This window comes from Falco biarmicus, chromosome 1, assembly GCF_023638135.1.
Source record: "Falco biarmicus isolate bFalBia1 chromosome 1, bFalBia1.pri, whole genome shotgun sequence".
NCBI classification, from domain to species: domain Eukaryota; kingdom Metazoa; phylum Chordata; class Aves; order Falconiformes; family Falconidae; genus Falco; species Falco biarmicus.
Window position 1 is genome coordinate 68,892,914 of NC_079288.1, and position 22,525 is coordinate 68,915,438.

The following is a 22,525-nucleotide window of genomic DNA, read 5'->3' on the forward strand; positions in this document are numbered from 1 at the left end:
CCATCTGCTTGTGGGCAGTGATGTAAATGTACCAGCTGCCTCTGAAGAACCACTCTGAATCCTGCAGGAGGCAGGTCTCTTCCCCGAGCATCGCTCTCCTCTGCAGCATAAGTCACTGTCTCGCCAACCACGCTGTGCTGTCCCTAAAACCTCACATCTACACATCTGAGAGTCAGATCGAGTAATCCTCTTACAGGTCAATGATTTTTGCAGTGTAGCTTCGTTTAAGGGATTTAAGCTTGATTCATAATGTGCTACCATTGCGTTGAAATGGAAAGGCTTGCTTAGAAGGGGCTTGGCTGGCACAAAAGCTTCACGTTGTGTGTCCCACCAGCACAGAGAGACAGTGGGAAGGAGGAAACCTAGCAGCAGTGCCAGTCCTGCACTGAAAATGAAGGCTCTCCTGTTACTGGTCCTACCTTGGCTAAGTCCTGCAAACTACATAGACAATGTGGGCAACCTGCACTTCTTGTACTCCGAGCTGTGAGTACGCACAGTCGCGCCGGTGTCGTGCTCTCTGTCTGTCTGTCTCACCGGAGTGGCGGGAAGGGGCTCGCCACAAGCGTTTTGGGGGGTCTGTCTGTCTGCCTGTGTGTCTGTGTGTGTGCACATACGTGTGAAGAAAATCCTGCAACGTCTTGCCAACAGCTTCAAACCGTGCTGTGAACTAGCTGCTTCCCATCCGGAGGGCTAATAATAGCAGTACATCCCCATTGCTTTCTGCTCTGGAAGCAGCTGAGACATACTGTGTGAAGCTGCCTTTTTCCTTATCAACTTGCTTTTCTGTGCCGACGTTTTCAGTGGTTGTTGGGTTTGGTGGGTTTGTTTCCATTTCTGAGCCTGTGTTTTTTCTTTACCATAAATAGCTTTGCAGGGGAGCTGGGCATAGAGGAGGGCATCAGGACAGACACCCCTGGTAGAGCACTCTCTGTGTGTACATGCATAATGTTCTGTGTGTAAAGCTGCATGCCTATAGCAAAACGCTGAGAAGCCTTTCACCAGAAATAATTCACTCGAGACAGGAAAGAAATTCCCATATTTCTGTTTTTGCCCACAGCAGGATGTTATTTTCTTTGTAGCACAAATTTAAATGTAGCAATCCATTCACGTATCTTCATGGTTTTTTTAAAAAAAACCACCTCAGACAACCCCATAGCTGATTTTTCCATCCCATAAAACAAATATTTTGTGGTACCATCTGTAAAAGATAGTAGTTTAATTTGTGCTTGAATGTTATTGTACTAGTTAATACGGCTTTTATTACTAGAAATAGATATTTTTTCCAGCATGTTTTTATTAATTATGTTTTGTTTGTATTTTAACAAATTGAAAACTCTTAAGATCTTCCTTGAGATAATGAATGAAATGGCTAGTTCTGCTCAAAAATGAAAAATTACTGTATTGTGCCTAAAGTGAGAATGTTTTAGTAACAGTTGTGATTAGTACCAATAAGACTAATTTCCAAATGATTTTGCCTCTACTGTCTGACAAAAATAGTGGTGTTTTGCAGAAACACAAAGTCCCCTTTTGAAATTCTTGTGTGATATGCATGGCAACTATTAATAATTTAGTCACGCTGTGTACAGCAGCTCAGGATTTCTGTATGCCATAGTGTTTTTAAACATTTAACAAATCTGGTGTTGAGAGTTGCAGCTATGCCCTCATCTTAATTTTCTGGCATTTTGTTTAAGAATGTTAATTTAAAACAAACAAACAAAGAACCCAGTTAAGCCAAGCAGGCTACAGGAGCAATCAAGCTCAAAACAGAGCAGATGAACACTTATAATGGAAACAATGGCATCTGGGACATCTAGTTTCCAGGAAAACAAACTGATGGGATTAATCAGAGCACAGACGCAGACGCAGCCTACTTGCTTTTCTTGGGGAATTCAGGTTCACTGATTCTCCCAGGGTAAAGGGCTACGACTTACAGTAGCTGTTGTCCTTTATTTATTTAGCCTTCTAACCCACAGAGATGTTAGTCTTGCTGGATGTCGGCAGTCGTTCTTAGCGGAGTGGGTGCAAGCTGGGGCTTGGACGTGCATCTTCGGTTGTCAGCAATGGGAGGTGCATGTCCCCTCCCCGTGCCCAGCCCTGGACGCTACCTGGTGCTGGCAGCTGCTGCTCAGGAGCTCCTGCACCACTCCATCTCTGGCTGGGGCAGTGGGAAGCAGGATTTGCTGGGACTGACATAAACCAAAAGGGCGCCGGGGCAGTTTGAGCTTGTTTCAGGAATTTCTCCTCCTCCACATGTATTTGGTGCCTTTGGATGCCGCACAAGTCACTGAATTATTAATCTGTGGGATGGTTCAAGGTCCTCTCTAACAGCAGCAGTTGAAAGAAAAAGAGAAATATTGTTTTCAGTCCTGTTTAATTAGTTTATACAAATGTTATGACCTACAGGTTGCTACTTTGATTGCTCAGGCTCTTGCATGCAGGAGGTTTTTCATGCAAAATTTTGTGAGTAAGACAACCTGGACACTGGTGTCGATGACAGCCTGGCACCTGGGGGCACAAGTTTACTGCCCCAGTCATTTTGTGCTCCAAACCCCACAGAGGCAGCTTCGTAAATCCTTCCCCACAGGCAACTGAAAAGCCACTGCCATGTGTAGCATATCTAATGGCTTGCCCCACTGCTCGAAACTAGACCATAGTAGGCAGAAAACACTTTTTTTTTCTATTATCACACTATCTTTGGTTGCTAGCCAGTACAAATACTGGCCTCAGTCAGGGCTCGTTATTTTGTTGGCTGGCAGCCACCAGAGATACTAGCTGAGGAGGAGTAGGGGGCCAGCAGGGATGTGAGCAGTAAGGGAAGAGTTGAAGGACCATGGGAGATGTGGTCACCGTCACTGGTGCTGGCACAATAGTAAGGGCACTGGGATTTGCACTGCAGTCCCACTCATACAGTCTGTCTCTTCCCTTCTACCCTGTTCAAACAAAGGTTAGGTTATTTGTGTTGCAGTGGTGAGCGGGGATTGCTTTAGTTTGAGGGCATTTTTTTCGTAAGTGTGAAATGGGCAGCATGGGGAATAGGGATTACAGTATAGCCCAAAGCCCGTCTGGAGATGCAGGCTCTGGAATCCATCTAAGAAACAGAGAGGAGATTTTAGGAGAGTTGAAGAGGAGAAATGAAGCTGGGGAAAGGCTGTGTCAGACCTTTGCACTTTAACTGAGTGCCATGCACGTAGGAAAGAGAAGTGTGTGGATGTGCTGTAGTGGCACTTGTTGGGTGCTGTTATTTTTAGTTTCCAATTAGCAGTCTGATAATTATAGGTATTCTCAGCAAGTAAATAAATAAAGCAAATAAATATCTCCTGACACTCTTCCCTGCACCAAAACCACTTCCCTGGCCTTTGCCTGTTAATCCTCCCTTGCCCTCACAAAGATCTTCACGCAGATGTCCTTCTTGTCCTTGCTCTTAGCCAAATTGTGAAGAGCAGCCCATGGTAAGCTCCTGAAGGGAAGCTCATGGAAACACCTGGCAGAAGGACAAGAGAAATCTGTGACGTCTCCTTCAAGGAACCTCTGGGGTGGGTGTGGTGGTGGTGTCGTAGCTGCACCAGGCCAATGGCTCTCAGCATCATAAGGGTCTGCACAGGTCTTGAGGAGACCCCAGTCCAGGGTACATGCCTTTTGCTTTATAACCCTGTAAAGCTGCTTCAAGAGATATCTTCTCTCTTTCTTTCCTACCTAAAACATTGTCAGAAAGCAAAACTTGCCCAAGTGTCTTTTGAGTCGGGGTATGTTACTCTTGCTGGTTAAAAACAAGGTGTGTGGATGGAGAGGCAGCCTCTGGCCACTGCAGGAGGTTCTCCTGGGGCTGAGGACCTGGTGGCACTGCTCACACCAAGCGATGCCAGCCTCCATCGCTACCCCTCTCACTTCAAAGCAGGACCTGTGCAGCAGGGCATTTCTCAAAAGAAAGATTTTCTTCACTTTGAGTTGAATAAGCCACTTAGAAATAAAATTATGAGGGGAAGCAAGTTGCCAGACTAAGCAATGAATAACCTCACCTTGTCCCTCCGAGAACCTCAGTCACGTGGAAAGCATGGGGTGGTTTCCAACTTAATCCCCCGTCAGCACATGCCGTGCTGACAGAGCGAGCGCCCGGGAGGGTGCCAGGCATCGCGTGTGCTCGGCACAGGTCGAGCACTGGGGAGCCCATGGCAGCCGCGCTTGCTGGCACTGCTTCCCTCCAAGGATTAAACAGCTCCTGGCCTTAGTCACTGCTGGTAATCCACCAGCTAGATCCACCCCACTGATCTGAATCAAGCATTTTTTTTTAAATCTATTGTTTGTTAGAGTGAAATTTGCAAGCTACTCCTTCATGAAAAAAATTACTTCTTTTTTTCTTACCTCTCTTGAGTTTTATGTGAAACAGTCAAAGGGATCTCACCAAATTAACTGGCTCAAGTTTCCCTATATAACTTTTATATGATAACTACTCTCTTAAATTTCAAAACAGCATTTTGGGCTGGAATAGCCAGTAAAATGTAGTTTCTCTGTTAATTCAATTTAAAAAGAAGAGACACAAGTGCCAGCTGTGTTCTAGTGTCCTTGGGCACATCTTTTTTACAATAAGAACAATTTAGTTCAAGCTACTAGGTGCACCCTCCCGACCCCCTTCCATCACTGGGTTTAAATGTGCAGCTGATTTCTTTAATATCTGTTCAGCTTGATGGGGAAGCTTGTGTCTGGCTTCAATTCTGTCCTTGTGAAATTAGCTGCAAGGAGGCTGGGGAGCGCAGAGCACACAGTATTTGTGACAAAATTGGTAAGCCTGGAGTGCCTTTTGGGCTTGTGTGTTAGTCCACTGCAAAAGCCATGTGTTGGCCTCCTTACTCTGTGCAGAGCAGCCTGTATGGAAATCTGTGTCAGAGTTAAGCTGTGAGGTTAATTAAATCTGAAAGTGTTGGAAAGCAAGGCTTGAATGGAAAGATTCTTCAATGAAAATATAAATGAAATGTCAAGAATATCCACATTAAACAACGCGGACAAAGCACACTCAGATAATATGTAAAGGGTCTTTTCCAGCGTACTAGCGTTGGATGTCTCGCAGGAAAAGTAGAACTGAGGTGAATTAAAGCAGAAAGGCATGAGTGCATCAAAGGCTGCCCATTGGCTTCACCCCTATGCTACAGCTTCACAAAGTGACCAGGGTGGAAACATGGCAAACTCTGAAATCTTGCATGGAAACAAGAAATACAGTCTTCTCGGTTGCTGACTCTTCCTGTCTTCAGTATCCTCTTTGGGAAAGCTTCTGGTCTGGATATCGCTGAGCATGCACAATGGTGCAGGGGAGCAGTAGGCACCAGGCACTCTCAGGCTCCCTTTGTTTCTCCCCAGGGTCTCTGCAACAGCAGCAGATCCTCCAAGGACTTGGTTTTCCTTCAGATTTTAGATGTTTCCCAAAATCCTCAGCAACAGCTAGTGTCACTTCCCCAGCTTGTCCCCTCACTGTATTGTGTCCAACCCCACTCCACCAGCCCTCTTGCTTGCTTTTCCACTCCCGTTCTCTGCTTCTTTGGTCCCTAGCTTTGTTTATTCTCCTCCTCTCTCGTGGCGTGACCCTGCTTCTGTCATTCTTCTGCCTTTAGAACCGCACATTAAAGCTTGAAATTTTAGTACAAGTATGGCCCGAAAGCCCCCAGGCAGAAGCCCATGTAGGTGAACTGCAAATATACTGTATTATCTTAGAAGTACCAGAGTAGTTGTAGTCTAAACTCACGGCATTGAGGTGCCCAAACTGAACTTTCTAAATACATTAGTGTTCCGTTCAGGAGTGTTTGATACGGGCTATGCTGCTAGCATAGGAAGTGCAGCAGAAAGCAGTCATTTCCTATCGACTCTGACGGTTCAGGGGCCGGTCACTCTTTGACCAAGGACTAATTGCACTCTGCCAAATAAGCAGTGTTTTCCCCTGAGCAGCACGGTGAGGTCTGGATCTCTCCCACACCTTCTGCCACCCTCTCCCAGGGACAGTACCCTTCTCCACTTCCTCACCCTGCCTGGTTCTCCACAACCTGGGTTACAAGGTGTTGCATTTTCATGGTATGACTAAGTGTCACTGGTTAGCATCTTTTTCCCCAGCACTGTGATTCTAGGTGCAGAAATAAATTCGTCAGGGACAGCTCCAGAAACCAAAACCCCTTTGAGACCTTTAAGAATTTGTTGATTTTTCTGGGAATTTTGTGTGTAATGAAAGTTGGTATTTCAGTTATACTTTGAGAAAGATCCTGCTTCACTTGTGCATGCATGAAAGTCACCTTTACTCCATTCACAGCCACCTACACACGCTTGAGATCAGAATTCAACCTTTTACTCTGCTGAAATGTTTTCTCATGGTTGGAGCCTTCTCACACCTTCGGAAAAGGCTGACATTGGCCAGTGTCAATCTCAACAAATACATTTTGTTGCCAAAAGTAAGACCTGAGCCAGCACAAAAAAAGGGAAACTCTGCCAAGCTGGAAAGGAAATGCAATAATTCTGGCTGGCAGACAGGTTTCTTTCCATGAATGAGTTATGTCTCAGTTATGGCTGATTTTTGTGTAGGCTGCTCAGAAGAAGTGTGCTTACGTGCCTTGCCCATGTACCGGCAGCGCAGATGGAGCAAACCTTATCCCACTCGGAGACTGCTTCACAATGGGCAATCCACTTTGGGAGGGAGACCAGAGAGGGCAAAGCACCGGGGCACTGGCAGCATAGGAGGAAGGAGTGAGATGATGGGAGTTACAGGAGACCAGTGGTTACTCACAAGCAACAGAATCTCATTTCTCGTCTGACATTAAGCCACACAGGCCGTATGCTGCAAGTTTGGCCGACCTCTGCATCTCTCTGACAATTAACCTAGTTTAGCACTGGCACTGGCAGCGTGACAAGGATATTTTTCCTTGAGCTATTTCTCTGACAAATCTGGCAGAACTGAGCTGTCCTGCAATGCAAGGATGAACACTGCTCTTGCAGGGCTCTTGTGCCTGTCGTAGCTTAAGTCCGGCTCTAAGCACTGGTTCCGAGATCAGCTGCAACACAGCTTGTTTCACTGTGGGGAAGCAGAGTAGTAGGTCTGAGGGTCCTCTTGGGTTTTTGTAACAGTCTTGACCTTTCAGGGGAATGTGCCTTCAGGGTCCCTGGACTATAGAGCAGTTGTCTGCTTTTTGTGACCTTCACCATGAGCAGAGCTATTGATCAGGAGATAGAACTGATTTTCTGCATTTTGGCATGTGGCTGTGTGTCCAAACTGCCCACCCTGAGCCATGCAGTGAGTGGGGGCACGAGAGTGCCAGCAGTGCAGGGCACAAAAGCAGAGGTTTTAGCTAATATTTGGGCTAATAACATAGCCTGTGTGACAGCATAAACGTGGATGCCTGGGGCTTCCTCTTTGAAGAGGGGGTCCAAGCTGGTCTTTCTAAGTTGAACTGGTACCTCAGTAGAGGTATCTGGTAGACAATGACATGCCATATGTCATGGCTAAAATCCCACTGCCACTGAAGGATTCCTGGCTTGGAGCTGAACCCTGTTTTGGGATTAAGAATGTGAACTTTATTTTAAAACATCTTAGAGAGCTGAATTCACCCCTAGGCCTCAGCAAAGTTGCAGCTGGTGAAGACTGAATTCAGCCAGTGAATCCTTGGGCTCTCTCTGGAATATGCTTTATCCATTCATATAATTTATTAATTGACAACAGATTCTGAATATAGATTGAAGCAAGTTCAGGAGCAACCTAGTGTACAACTTTTACACCAAAAAAATGAACTGTGAAGCATCCATAACTTTGTCACATTGTACAGTATGTCCTCCTGACATGAAAGAAAGAGGCTGACTCTAACAGTGGCCAAGTCAAACCATATTTCTAGGAAGTTTCTTCTTTCTCTTGAATTTCTGTTGGCAACATTATCAAGTTTTATCAATAAAGTCTTGTTCTTCTTAGCAGTGCAGGCAGACAATGAGGTTGGTAATGATCATACCTAGCATTGAATGCATCTGCTTTGGTATTCATTCCCTCTTCTTTTTATCCAGACACTGAGCTGAGTATAATGGATACCTGGTGAGAAGGAAATAATCACCATTCACTCCTCTGTCTTCACGGAACTGTCTTGCTCTGTGACACCACTGTGACACATGGCATGAAGTCAGGATAAGGCAAGATATTTGCAGTTGCTGGAGCCATGCTCTTTTTTTATTTGCTCTTCTACTAACTCTCTGCATATTGCTTACCTAAATAAACTTAATTAATAAGATGTCTTTAGTGGTATAAATTTCAGCTACAAAATTCAGTCATCAATGTATTACTTTCAGATTTATTTTTCCCTCCTCAAATCTCTTGAAATCAAGTTGCCAGGAAGCAGGTGTTTTAGGTTGGAAAGTAATTTCATATGCACTTATTGGGAAGCTTACACATCTCTGTATTATGCATTGCAGTCCCATCATTCACTAGACAGTGTGTAATATATTCTTAATGTAGAATTTCAATAATTTAGTAATCTCTTAAATAAAGGACAAGGGGAATCTGACATGCTCTAAGGATTATATTTTCCTCTCTCCTCTGCAGAACTTAGTGAACTGGTACGATTAGTAGACTGATGACCTCATTATGTTCTGTGTTTTATTAAGAACAGACAATACTATTTCTGAAAGCATAATTCAGGTATTTTCTTTTCTCTTCCCATATGTGATAAGCATTACTGTTATATGTTATTTTTAACATTCAGTTAGCACTGTGATGCCCCACTGTTTTTTAACCTTCCTTCCCATGTAAAATGAATAGTGAAATGGTTTCACAGGAGCATCCACAGAGGCCCCTTCCCCTGTGGATTTTATAACTCAACAGCATGAAAGGACAGAAAACGTCCCTCATGGAGCAGACTTTTATGGTGAGGTGATGGGTATGATTAACCAAATCTTTCTGTGGTCCACAGGAGATCACAGGAAGCAGAGAGTACACTGTGCTGGTGCTACAGTATGAGGATGTGTAGGTTGATATGGATAAGCAAGCTGTTTCACTCGATATGTATGAGCATCTATCTCCTGCCAAGAGGCTAAATTACAGACAGAAATAAGCACTCTGTATGAAGAGCACATGTTGCAACACGGTCCTTCCCCGAACAGGTTTTGCAGTGGGAGTGGGAATCCCAGGAGGTGGTTGTGACTTGCCCTTGTCAGCTCCCAAGGGAGCCTTGCCACTGGTTCTGGTTTAAACATTTGGGACATCTCTCCTTCCAGCCTTACTACCTGGTTTGTAATCACAAGAGGAAGACGGGACTGCTAGAGAAAGGCTGAATACAATTCTTTCCCAAATGTAGTGTGCATAAACTGGTGTTTCTTTTTTGCCCTTGGCACTGCTGCCATGACAATTGACATTGGGACCTGTTGCAGGGAAGAGCATGGTTGAAAGTTCCAGTTGCTGCTACTTTGCCCCAGTCCAGACTGTGATGGAAATATTTATATTATTCATATTAGTAAATCAGTCTAGAAATGCTGAGGAGATCCTGCCTTGGGTGCCCAGCGGTGGCTGCTGCAATCTGTGACATCCTCATGTCCCCTTGATGCAACCTGGGCCCTAGCATAGGTCTAGCAGATTCCTGCACATCCAGGACAGCCTCCAGTGTTGGAGACATGCTGTGTTCTCCACATTTGCTTTCTGCCTGCTCTGTGCTGTTATGGGTCAAGGGTATGGCCACACAAATGTGCTTTCCTTGGTGCTGTGTCTAAATTTTCTCAGTGTCCATTTTTAAATTGCATTTAAATTTTGCGTATCTTGATGCTTTTTAGTGGTTTGTTGTTTCTAGCAAACATGCTGCTTCCAGTTTCTTCCCTCAGAGAAGATTAAATTCCAGTACATTCTTAGTTTATCCTTCCAAGGCATGAGTATAATGAAGTTGGACAGTAATGGTTGCTGCATTTCACTTTTTTTCTGCTCTTTCCCCAGTGGTCTAAGCATCTGTGGGTTTGAAGCACTTACAGCTATGGTCTTTGAGTTCAAAATAAATCAGAAAAGAATAGACCAAAACAGGACACAGCATTAAATAAGATATAAAGTATACACATAAACTTGTACTTCATCAGTTGAGCTGACAAAGCAAATAAATGCAAAGACCCACTTATCTGCCTTTTTTGTAATCCAAGCTTGAATAATAAATAGTAACATGACCCAAGTGAACAAAAGAAATTTATAAAGGGAGGCCAAGACCATGTAACCCTCTTCTAGAAGAGATGAACCATAATCCATGCCAGATATTTCCAAAACTCATTCACTCCTGTTCCACCTGCCTCACAACACAATCTGTCCTCCTTTTGCCTTCCCTTCCCCTCCCTTCCCTTCCCTTCCCTTCCCTTCCCTTCCCTTCCCCTCCCTTCCCTTCCCTTCCCTTCCCTTCCCTTCCCTTCCCTTCCCTTCCCTTCCCTTCCCTTCCCTTCCCTTCCCTTCCCTTCCCTTCCCTTCCCTTCCCTTCCCTTCCCTTCCCTTCCCTTCCCTTCCCTTCCCTTCCCTTCCCTTCCCTTCCCTTCCCTTCCCTTCCCTTCCCTTCCCTTCCCTTCCCTTCCCTTCCTTTCCCTTCCTTTCCTTCTTCACTAGATGCTTAGTTACAACCCTCATATTTTTGCTAACTCAGTGTTGCAGAGAGGTTAACAGTCTTTTTCTTAGAGAGAAAATGCATTTCACTGATTTATGATGTTAACTTGCTTTTTAAGGCTGCTAATTGCTGTTCAGATCTTCCTGTGCTTTGTGTCTTCTCTGTTTTTCAAATCCCCAGCAAACAGAAGTTGACAACCAACACAAAAATTACCACAGTGATTTTGTGCCCTGTGGTGCTTTGCAGCACCAAGAGAACTCACAGCTGACAGCATGAAGGTTTTTTTGTCTGTGATGAGAGAGTTTGATTTGTTTGCGTGTTGGGTAAAAATAACAGTTTGCTTTTAAATAGGTGCTTATCTTCTTGCAGCGTTACATAAACTCTCTTGACGCTACCTGCCAAGTGCAAATCGGCTGCTTCTGCCCTATATATGTTTTGAGAGAAGATGCAGGTTTGAAACTCTTTAAATAGGAATCTTTCTGTTGATTCCCTTGACATGACTTGTAATGCTCATACTGTCTCTGTCATCACCAGTGCCAGGCTGTGTTTTGGTTTCTTTAGCCATTTTCCACCTGGCGGCTCCTGGCTACCCTAAATCTTTGTCTTTCCCTTGGTTTCCCTCAGTTCCTGTTTTCTTTACACCTCTTGCCTCTCCCATGTCTGCCTTGCTCCGTGCAGCAGTAACAAAGGGATCAAGGTTATCAGGGAAGCGTGCCCTTACTGCATAGCATGACAGCAGCGTGTTTCTCTGTCTGGTGAAGAAGAATTGAACTGGGTTAAAAATGTAAGGCGTTCTTGGACGCAGAATCTGTTGTAACCACTGCAGTAAATGAACAGAGTCAGGATTAAATAAGGACAGAGTACACTGGTCCTGGATTAAGCTGTGGCAGGTAAATGGAGATCACCCATCCATAATTTCAGTCACTCAAGGCTGGTAAGTTCAATCAGTCCATGGAGAAATACTTCTGCCAGGTCTGCATGAGCCCTGTCATCCTTTGGTGCAGTAGTGGTGAGACCCTGTCTGATCCCTTCTGTTGTCTCCAAGCACCTGACTGGTCTGCGAAACAGTCTGTGGAAGGGCTGTTCCCTGGAGTGGCTTGTTCAAGGAGAGTAAGGAGGAAAGGGAAAGGGAGAAACTGGCTGACTTGATCAGTTAAGGACCCTTGTGGTTAACTCCAACAGTGCTGAGCACACTGAGCCATGTGTCTTCCATTGTCTTGCACTATTCCAGCACTGCAAAACTCTGAGCTGGTTATACTTCTTATTTAAAATTTGTGGATTAATGCATGAGTAAATTGTGAATTTAAGCTGCAGAGCTTAACTTCAGCAAAACGTGGAGCTGAAGGCTAATAACAAAGAAAGCTTTATGGATTGACCAGGTTTGGTGAGACTCTATATTAACTTCGCTTCAGCAGTCTTGGTGTACTCTAAACATTTATCTGTTAGACTAAACATAGGTTAAGCCAGGCCATGAAATAGCTCACTTGTAGAACTGACATCTCATCAGAGTTTTATCAACTGATCCTCTGCCTGGTTAAATTGTCACCTGGACTGAAATCTTTAAAAGAGTTGCAAACTGTCCTACAAAACCCACTACAGTGAAAATAAAAAAAGCCAAGAAAATAGGGGTGGTAAGTTCTCCCTCTTTATTATTCAATTCCTCTTACCAAGTTGATTTGTTTGGTTCAAGGACCACGTCTCTCGTTGTTACCCTATCTGCTATTCCAGTACTCAGACAGAGGAAGCTATGGAAGATGAAGGAGGTAATGAAAAGAGTAATATCAATGTGCTTGACTTTTTCTGACTTCAGTTATTTTTATACAGGTATTATTCCATTGACTTAAAAAAAATTACTCTCTTCAATTTAATTGGAACAAATTGGGAGGGAAAATGAGGTTTTGCCTATATAGGCAAACTTCTGCTTTTTTTACATCTGTGTAGCAGAGAGATAGGATAGCAGAAATCCCAAAAAACATTTTTGAGGAAAGGAGCATCTAACCACCCTGATTCACACCACGCAGTTTTTAGCAGAAACAGCAATTTTAAAAAGCAGAACATCCCTTGAGGGCATGTGGGTGAATGAGTCAAAACAATACAAATAAAATGTCATGGACTCCAGTTTCTGCAATCTCTGCTACAGCCTCCCCCTCCCTCCAAAAAAACACACCCCTGTGTGGGAGCTTTGTAAAACCTCAGGCTCCGCTTTTCCTGTCCATTGTGACAATGGTAGCCGCGTGACAGCAGATCTTACAAAACTGTGACTTTTCTCCTGGTTGTTTTGTTGAAATCTATCTCCTTGCATTTGCAGACAGAAACTCCATGACCTTAACACTGACCAGAAAGTCCCTTTGAAGCAGAATGTTTTCAGGAGGGTAGCAGGACTGGTGACAAAACAGCAACCCATCAGTGAATGGTCAGACCTGCAGCTAAAGGGCAAGGGTGCAGCAAGGTCCCTGTTTGTCTCCAGTGTTGAAGCTAGTTCTTGTAAGGGTCATCTGCATCGCCACAGAGGGCTTCAAGGGGTTTAGGGCTGAACGGACTTGCTGCCTGTCTCATAACCTACTGAAGAAGTTGAGCAGTGTAGCTATAGGGTAGGGACAAATCCTGGTCCCCTCTCATCACACCTCTGGTCGACCACAGTGATAGGGATGAAGTACAAATCACTTTGATGTCTCCTCAGTGTCCTTGGCACAAGGAAGCGGAGGGTTCAGGTCTGTTTTTTTTCTGTTGACTGCAGGGAAATTCAGGGCTTAAGGTTTGGGTCTTCTTCATTCAAAAAGCTTCTGTGCAATTTTTTCCCCATCTCCTGGCAGCGCTCGAGAGCGGGATAGGTCTGGCACCGTACGGCGCTCCTCCTTCCCTCTGTCCCCATCCTCCTGCTTGGGGAGGTGCTGGGCTCCAAGGAGGAAAGGAGGCAGCCCCTGTCCATCTGCGAGCTGCCATGGCTCACTGTGTGGGCACACGTTGGCAGGACTTCAAAATGACCTGAGGTTGTGTTTTGCCTCTGAAGGTGCGTGACTTCCTGCAGAGGCCAGGGATGGCATTTTGCTATTTTCTGTGGACACTGATGGGACGACTGGCCTTGCATGGACCTTCCCTGTGGTGGGCAGCTTGCAAAGGGGGTGGACTAAGGGCAAAGAGGTAGAGACATGGGTATGGCCTGAAGTCTTCCTGTTGACATACCCTAGATGTGACTGTTACCAGGTAGGAGAGGGCCTATAGAGCCCCTGTAGGGGAAATAGCCCAAGGAATAGCTTCCGTGCTGAGACACACCTGTGCTCTCCTTCATCAGAAAGAAACAGCGAAACTGGATCCTAAGTGATTTTATAATATACCTGTCTGTTTTTCAAGTGGTGTTTTCCATTTGTAAAGTTAGTCAGACCTGGGCTTCAGGAGCAATGTTTTCAAGAGAAGACTCTGACTATATGAAGCATTATTCTGGAATCACCTATTGTGCCATCTGCCAATGACAACTCCCTTGGCACTTTTTTTCCCTCACTGACATTTAAAAAAAGAACACCTGTGCTGCCTATGGTCCCCTGTGACAGGGAAGCAGTTGCTGATGTTATCCTCCCCTCCCTTCTGACTGCTTTGCAAACAGTGCTTCTTCCATGTCTGCAAAAATAGTCACGTTGAAGAGAAACAATGCTCACCCTTGCAAGCCGGTTGTGAGGTGTCAGGTCCAGGGCTGAGCACAGACATTCAGGTGACCCATGATTCTGCATCGTTAGCAACACCTGGGTGCAGTGCCAGAGCTCTGTTTCAAGTCTTAACCTCTTTTGTGCTTTTAGAAGGTAGATGGGTGTCTGATATTTTAATTCCCCTCTCTCCTTTTTGCTTGAGATGCTGAGGTATCTGAGAGGGAGTGAAAGTGCCGTTCATACAGTTAGGGCTCTATGGGACTGCTTTTATTCTTATTGCTTTTTGTGTTATAGTAGTTTAAAGAACCGACAAATGAGCCAAATCTGTGCTGTGGAAGACATTGAACAAAAACATAGTAAGCCCTAAGGGCTTTTTATTATGCATGAAATAAAGTGAACCTGTAACTTGTTTTCAGGATGTGGCATGTTGAGGGGTAGACCCTGGCTCTCACAGAGCTCCAGGCTTGAACTACAGGACAATATTGCCTCTTAACTAATCCTCAACCACTGCTAGGCATGGCTGGTCAAATGAACCATCTTTTATGGATTTAGGTTCTTTTATAAAGGATGCTGCCAGAAAAGTCTGCCTACCAAATTGGGAGAGCTTTTTTGCCCCTAAAGTTTTATTAGGGCAACAGTGTTAAAATTATTCTTTTATCATGTTAATCAACAGAAAACAAGTTATCAAAGGACAGAAAATAAATATCTGTTTTGCCCCCAGTAGCAGAAGGATCTCTTGATTCATTTGTGCTACTGTGTTACTTATATCCGTTGGCATGAATGTCTGTGCTTCACCTTGCCTGCTTCTTCGTGGGCTAAAGGTATGGGCAGGTACCTCTGTAGACTTAAAAACAATCCATTATTTTACTGATATCTTGATCATACATGGGCACTACCTAGTGTGAAGAAAGGATCTTGGGATGCAGAGCCTGAAGTTACAGAGTGCAATGATGTTGGGAAACTAGCACCTAAAATTTCTGAGCACTGAGAGCTTCCACAGTTTCCATTCAGTGTCCAGAAGAAAGAGCCGGGAAGAAAGGCAGAAATTATCCCCAAAAGATGGTTTAAACACATAGGGAAGTTAATCCATAACAAAGTTGGATGTGAAATGACACTACTGTTCTTACTCTAGGGTAGCTTCTCTGGTGAATGCTCTTACTCTGCAAGAGGGATGTCTCCAGGGAAGCTATTCTCGGGTGTGTGGTTCTACACATATAGTATACATAATGTGGCTAAGGTCTCATTCCACAACCACTGCAGTAATCATATACTTCCTTCTTGCAGACAACCCCTTAGGAAGCAGCACCATCTCTGGAGGCTGATGTGCTTAGCCTTTGAAGAACAGTTTGTGCTCAAGTTTGGAAGGTGTCCTTAACGCCAGAATCTAAGTAGTCAGCAAATCCTCCTACGTGATGCTGTGGCATCTTCAATTAGCTTTTAAAGAAATAAGAAAATAATTTGCCACGAGGCTGTTCTGTTCACAGTCACTAAATTGTTAGGTATTTCTTTCCCTTTCTTCCTCCTTTTCCCACTGTACTGCAGCCTTATAAACACGTGGTGCTGACTGTCTGGCTTTGCCCTTCAGGAAGCAAACTTGTTTCAGGGCAGTTAAGGAAGTTCCTCAGAAGGTATGATCAGCTAAAGACAGTTAAGCCACCAACCACTAGTCCAAAGCATTGCAGAAAATACTAAAACAGAATGTTTAATTGCTAATATAAATCTTCAAATGCACTACCAGTTTTGTTTAGTCTGTATACTCTTTTTTTTTTTTTTTTTTTTATCCTCAGTGTCCATCTCAGGCTGAGGCAGATATTTTGGAACCAGAGAAAATTTTCTCATTGTAGCTGTAAGATTATTCTCTGTTATAGTGCTGGGCAGTTTGGCTTGATGAGTCATCATCACTGACAGCCCATTGCAGTCATATTTGCATGAAGCAAGTAAGATTTGTTTTATGTGTGTCTGAATCTGGGCTGCAACATGTCCAATGCCCCCAGCATGCTGCTGTCCACTGGACACTAGTGTAGATGTCCAGCTGGAGATCCTGTCTGTTGGTGATGGCTTGGGTCACCTTGAGTCATGATGTGGGTAATGCCTTTGCTTGAAAATTAGCAGGTGATGAGGCATGGCATGAGTACACTGCTGGAAATCAGATTGCCAGCTCCCTTCTGAAGGACCAGGGTCATCTCAGTTTGAAGAAGACAGATGTTATCCCCCTTTCAGAGCCGATAATGAACTAACGTAATTTCCTATGCCACCCTGGTTTTCCTTCAGGGTGTCCATCATCACTGCTAATGAGACCCAAGTCTACTTAAATTGTGATGCTAACAAAATTGCAGCCTGGGCTGGAACAGCCTCAGGCACAGAGGCTGGCTGAGTCACCCAGATGCCACAACCTGTCACAGAGAATTCATGGTTTGGATTCATTTCAAGGCAGTCCCTCGCACAGCAGCCCTGACCCATTTTGTGAGAGCAGCAATGTCAAGCAGGATGCGCCCTCTCCTAGGACAGCAGGGGCAAGGCCACTGTCTTGGATCACCCAGGGGGATAGAATTGCAGCTCATGCTCAAGGTTCAGTTCTCCAAACCTGCTGCCCAGGTTTGCATATGGTGTTCTAGGTGTCCAGCTGCATGCACAATGGTTATGTTCTAATTTTGAAAGAAAAAATAGTTATCAGAGCTTGAATATTGGAGTTGCCAAGGCTGCAGTGGCATAAAAGGAGAATGAAAGAGCAGCTTCCTAAAGAATATTTTGGGATTTTTTTTTTTCCGGTTTCCTGTATTTTAGTAGGATGAGTGGATAAGTTAATGTGTTTTGTAAAAGAACAGTGTGACATGACTGTCTCTTACCCTGAATGTTTTTTAAATAAATTGAATAATTAATGAAAAAAACAGAACAATTTTTTAAAATTTATTTATACTTTGAAAAAATAGCATGAAATCTGAGAGAGTAGAAATGACTAAGAGAGCCTAAGGAAATGCATAGCATCTGCAGGCAAAAGAATATGAAGAAGCAGCAGCCTGAGCATCTTGGGCTTGAAGTAAGATATGGTGCAGAAGTTATTTTATTCTCCTACTTTTTTACAGTGAGAAGAGCTGTTCACTAGAATAACCTCCTCAGGGATATGGTAGAGTTTCTATCACTGAAGGTTTTCAAGATGTGATTGGAGAGGGTGCTAGATAATCTCATGTAGGCTTCTTTCCCCATAGGTTGGACCATATGATCTTTCGGGGTCCCTTCCAACCTAGGGTCTTCTATGATAATTGCCTTTGTCATGGAAATCCATTTTGTGTTGTTGGTAATACGGTATCCACTTCTGACAGCATCTTTTGTAATTAAGGGATTTCAGGGTTGGATTCCTGCTTCCAACCTAGTTTATGTATTTTATCCTTTGATTCATCAGTTATATCCTGGTAGTCTTAGAAAACAAGACACAATTTTAAGGTAATTTCTGCAGCTTCAGACTGTGAACTTGTGTGCCTGGACGGTACTGCCAGGTTTTTCCCAAGATACTGACTGAACTAACAGAGAACAGTGCCTTTTCTTATGAACTTCTCCCAACTTCAACCAAAAAGCCACAGCAGCCTTGGAAGCAAGACTCAGATTCTCCATCCCCAGGTGTCAGTTTTTCATTTGGCAACGGCACTGGGCTCCCTCTTGCTTCGCCCACCTCTCTGAATAAGCTTCAGCAGGAGGAGCAGAGATCAGCCTTACCCCAGCCTGACCTGAGCACACCTGAAAACTGAGGTGTGATGGCGTGAGCCCTGCCAGCCTCCCTTGCCAAGCGAGAACTGTTATTGGGACATGTACATTGGGAGGGAAACTGCATCGCTGCAGTTTTGGGCGCTTTCCATGGTATTAAGCACAGCACTGCCTGGAGGTAGCTATGTGGGGAGAAGGGTGAGTGGATTTGGCTTTTTTTTTTTTCAGATTTGGATAAAGGAATTCAGCTTAAAAGTATTTCTGATAGTTCTGTTAAAAAACGGTGATCCAAAAAAAAGTGGGTTTCAGCATTTTTCAGCATTTCAATTTTTACAGCATAAGTGAACATCTTCTACCATGTGAGCTTTCAGAAGACTGTAAACAACATTCCAGCCATATTTGTGCTGTGGCTGGATATGGGCTTTCTGGAGCCTTTAAATGCTTTTACAATGCATGTTTATTTTAATGGGAGGGTAAAATATCTCACTGAAATATCTCATACTCAACTGTGTGGAACTCATAGACCCACAAGCAACGAAGATTTTTGCATGCCCAGTGGGTTTGGGGAGTTTTTTTCTGAAAACTAGCTCATAATGTCCCTCTGATCGATCCTCTTCCAGCCACACGTGCAAAGGAGAAGACTGCAGAGCTGGGATTAGAAGCTGGAACAGTGTTTCTCCAGCAAAATGTCCTGTTGGACATGCTATCTTCACAAAGAACTAGCGTAATGAGATATTTGGTCAGTAGAGTGACTTATGTACATCTTATGTCAGTGTCAGTACTCATTTAGGCTGAAATCCCAGAAACTGAGCTCTGAGATACACCAGAAAATGTTGTACTCTTCCTTCCCCACCCTTACTAGGAGCCCATGTTATTTTAGGGTTTTAAGGCACAGTGAGTCATGAGTCACGTGAAGTTCAGTTCTTATAGGACTGGTTCAGCATCCTTGTTGAATACCAGATATTGGATTTGATAGTACAGGAGAACTATTTTTTAAAATGGGAAACATTTGTGACATCTTAAGATGCTACTTAGTCATGGTGGTGGAGGTGTTTGCTCAGTGCTCAGATGGGCGTCTGACAGGGACCTCTGTGGTTTTTCAACTTCTGGGAAGGCGTGCCAAGACTCCTTGTTCTGACCTTCTGGATAAGAAAGCAAGCTGGTGTTCAGAGCTTGATGTGTACCAAGACATGTTAGCGATGTAATTTAGATACGCGTGCTGACCTAAAAGGGATCTTCTGTGACTTTTGGGTCACTGAGGTCAGAGGCAATTGCCACCAGAGCTAGAGCTGTGAGTGGCTGTCCATAGCATGTTCTGTCAATAATGTCTTTATACCCAGCATTCGTTATTTACCAGCTGCAGCCATATTGTTTTCTGTAATTTCAAATTCCAGTGGAGAACATATTAGTAAACACAGGCCTTGGGTTGAAAACATCTTGAAATAGACTGCAGTGTTCCCTTTTTATTATTTTACATCTAGAGACTTATGTGCATGTGTCACTCCTTTGTGTCAACAGAAGCCTCAAAACTGCTGTCTGTGTCATAGCAGGTATTACAATTAGTTTTATTTTGAAAATAAATCTGTGCTAAGCACGTGTAAATACAAAGTTTCTGTTTGGCAGGCTCTTCTGTCTATAGCTGCAACAATCAAGTTACATTAATACTGTCACTCTTGTTAAAAACTCAAAACCCCTTGTCTCATTGCAAGCATATTTTGCTCACTGCATCATGAAGCTTTTATAGTATAGGTGGGGATAGTAGGAGGGGAAGACAATGCTGAGATACTAAGTTCCAGGAGACTAATTATACCTGTTGAATATAATCTGGTGATCAGAAGACTGAACAATAAACGTGAAAAACACATGAATCAACAGATTGAATGCTTATTCTTAACATTAATTATATGTGTATCCACATAATTTGAAAAATGCAGTGTATTGGATTGTGTGCTATTATGAGGTATATCATTGCAATGCTTTAAGAATTTCTTTGTCCTTGTACTCATTATTTTTGCCAGAGGTAACTTGATTTTAGCAGCATTAACATTTTTTTCGGAGCCTTTGTATATTTATGCTGTGATTTTTCTTAGGCTCATTTTTCAGTTAAGGTTCTAAATGAGCAATACGTTCAGTGATCCTGCTGCAGTCTCATTACATATGATCTCAATTGTTTCTATAAAAAGGTTATACTATTAGTAGTAGTATAAGGCAAAATGGACAAGGTTGCCTGCTGAGTACCAGTGCTGTTCTTTGAGTGGTCTTGGACCTGAAAACCAGAAGTGAAGCTGACAGTTGCTGATGGCAGGTCTTATGTTGCTTTCCAAACACCCATCTGATGCACATTGCATGCGATTGCTCCTTTGTGCACACTGTCTGAAGAGAAAAGAATCTACAACCATTAGCAAGTACCCAAGTTTTCCATGAAGGAACCTCTTGGACGTCTTTCTAATCTGTGTTTTCTCACTTTCTTTTGAAAAAATGTTTGAGTTTTACTCTTCTTCAAGAGTGTGGAAGTCTGAAGCTTTTAAGTGTGTGGTATAGAAAATTACGCGATTCTGGAAGGTTCATGTTCAGGCACGAACACAGCAAGGAACCTATGAGTACCTAAGTAGGAGATTCAAAGCAAAATAAGAGGGAAAAAATAAAGACACATGGGACTGTGATCACACAGCTGATGAAAGCACCTGGTAAATGTTTCATCAAGCTCCACCTTCGCTCAAGTCAAGAGGAGGTTTTAGTACTTTAGGACTTTAATATAGCACTTGAACAAATTAGCAGTTTAAACGATGTATTATACATTGGATGCTAAAAGCACTAGAAGCCGTCATCAAGGTTTACAGGCTCTCACCAGCTCAGAAATGCTAGTCCCATGTGTCTTATTTTTCCCTCTTATTTTGCTCTGAATTTCCTACCCAGGTACTCATAGGTTCCTTGTTGTGTCAGTACCTAAGCACCTACCAAGAGTTAGAGAGAGGGTGCTGCTCCTCTGTTTTCCTTGTTTGTGTCAGCTGATGTGAGTAGCTTGCATGAGGTATGTAGATTACTCTTGGGGAGCTTCAGTATTTAATTGAGTAAGTTCAGTATAAATAAATATTGCTGTTGTTTTACATCATGCAAGATCACTCTGGTTCTGTACTTTTGGCCAGTAACTTCCCTGTCATGGCAAATGTTTGTTTATAGTAACCTAAGAGCAAATAATGATTAATAGGTTGACTATACTCTTTCACCTTGGTTAATTCCTCATGTTTGTTGCTTAAGGTCTACTTGTGCTCTACAAGGATTACATTTAAAGGCAGCACTGGAAAAAGTAGAAGCTGTAGCAGCAACCTAAGGCTGTGCCTTATGTGAGCAGTGGGAACCGGCTGCTGAAGCCCTTGTGCACTCTCAGAGCATTGGTGACCTGGGCACAAGTGGGGAAGGGGCAACAGAAGGCAAAGCCACAGTGTCAGTTGTGAACGTTAGCTTCTCTAAAGTAATAGTTGTGTTAGGCACAATACAGAAGCTGCCTTAATCCATGGAAGAAGTTGTCATTTCCAGCCTGTATGCTGACTTGCCCATCTCAGCTGTCTCTAGCAATTTACAGCTCCATTCTCCTATATGTAAGACAGCTGCAATTTATTGGAATGGCTTAAGACTAGAACTTGAAACGATGCGTGAAACTTGAAGAGAAATCAGTACAGTTGTGTTTCAAAAATGACAGAGTAATGGCCTGGAAGAAGTATCGGGGGAGGGAGAGAACATGATCTGGACCAACAATTTGTACATAGTCCCAACAACTGGGATTATTGCACAATAATCCCAGTCATGGTTTTTGCCCAGAGCTGCAGGCAACTAGTATTGTTTACCTATTTCTTCCAGTTCTCTGTTCCCATGATAGATGTTAATGGGCCTTTTAAAACATTTCATAACAGAAGCTGATGATGGTGGTTGAAATACAACTTTTTTTGCTTTTTAAAGAATAGGGGGAAAAAATCTTGAACATGACCACATGTTACATGATACTTCGGGACCATGTACATGAAGTTTAAACTCTACAATTTATTTAAAAGTAAAAATGTGTTCCAAGGTCTTCAACTCTTACAAAAACTGGTAGGAAATCTGGAGATTCCTCCCTTCCCTCAGTATGAGCAGTCAAATTTAAAATGAAGATTTGTTTTCCATTGAATGCTTGTTCAGTTTGTGTCTGGCAGCAGCTGCCTGTCCATTGGTAGTTTTGGGAACTGTGGGGTTTGAACTCTGAACTGAAATTCCATTCTTTACCAGTGCAAAACACTTTCAAGGGCTGTACCAAAATCGATGGCCATGCTTGCTCCTCCTTCTCAGCAACCAAATCACAGAAATGGGAGTATGTCACTGAAGCTGATGACTAACATAGTAATTATAAAGAACACTCGGTATGCATTTTCCTCATATGCTTAGAAAACCTATTTTTTTTTAATCTGTGGGAACTGTAAGTCCTTTTTTCTAGTGGTGCACCCAAATTCATTAATAAGTGGCTGACATGGAAGTGTAAGTATACAGATACTCCTGCACACGTTCCTTATATAATATACAAATACATTTTGTTTGACAGCATCATAGTGCAAAAGCATTGTGGCAATGACAGCCCTTCCT

The 22,525-nt window shown here is 43.4% G+C and overlaps 1 protein-coding gene across 6 annotated transcripts in view; it reads left to right on the forward strand.

Annotated features, from left to right (window-relative positions):
* The window catches only part of LNX1 (ligand of numb-protein X 1), an 83,227-nt gene that overhangs the window by 18,882 nt on the left and 41,820 nt on the right, over positions 1 to 22,525 (forward strand). For 2 of the 6 annotated variants that reach the window (XM_056332896.1, XM_056332918.1), the window contains exon 1: positions 74 to 483. The exons of 2 other annotated variants lie outside the window; for them this stretch is intronic. In XM_056332896.1, the coding sequence (XP_056188871.1) occupies positions 392 to 483 (92 nt within the window). In that variant the 5' untranslated portion in view covers positions 74 to 391. Of the gene's footprint in view, positions 1 to 72; positions 484 to 22,525 lie in introns of those variants that run through there. 2 more of the 6 variants (XM_056332886.1, XM_056332907.1) reach the window with 2 other exon arrangements.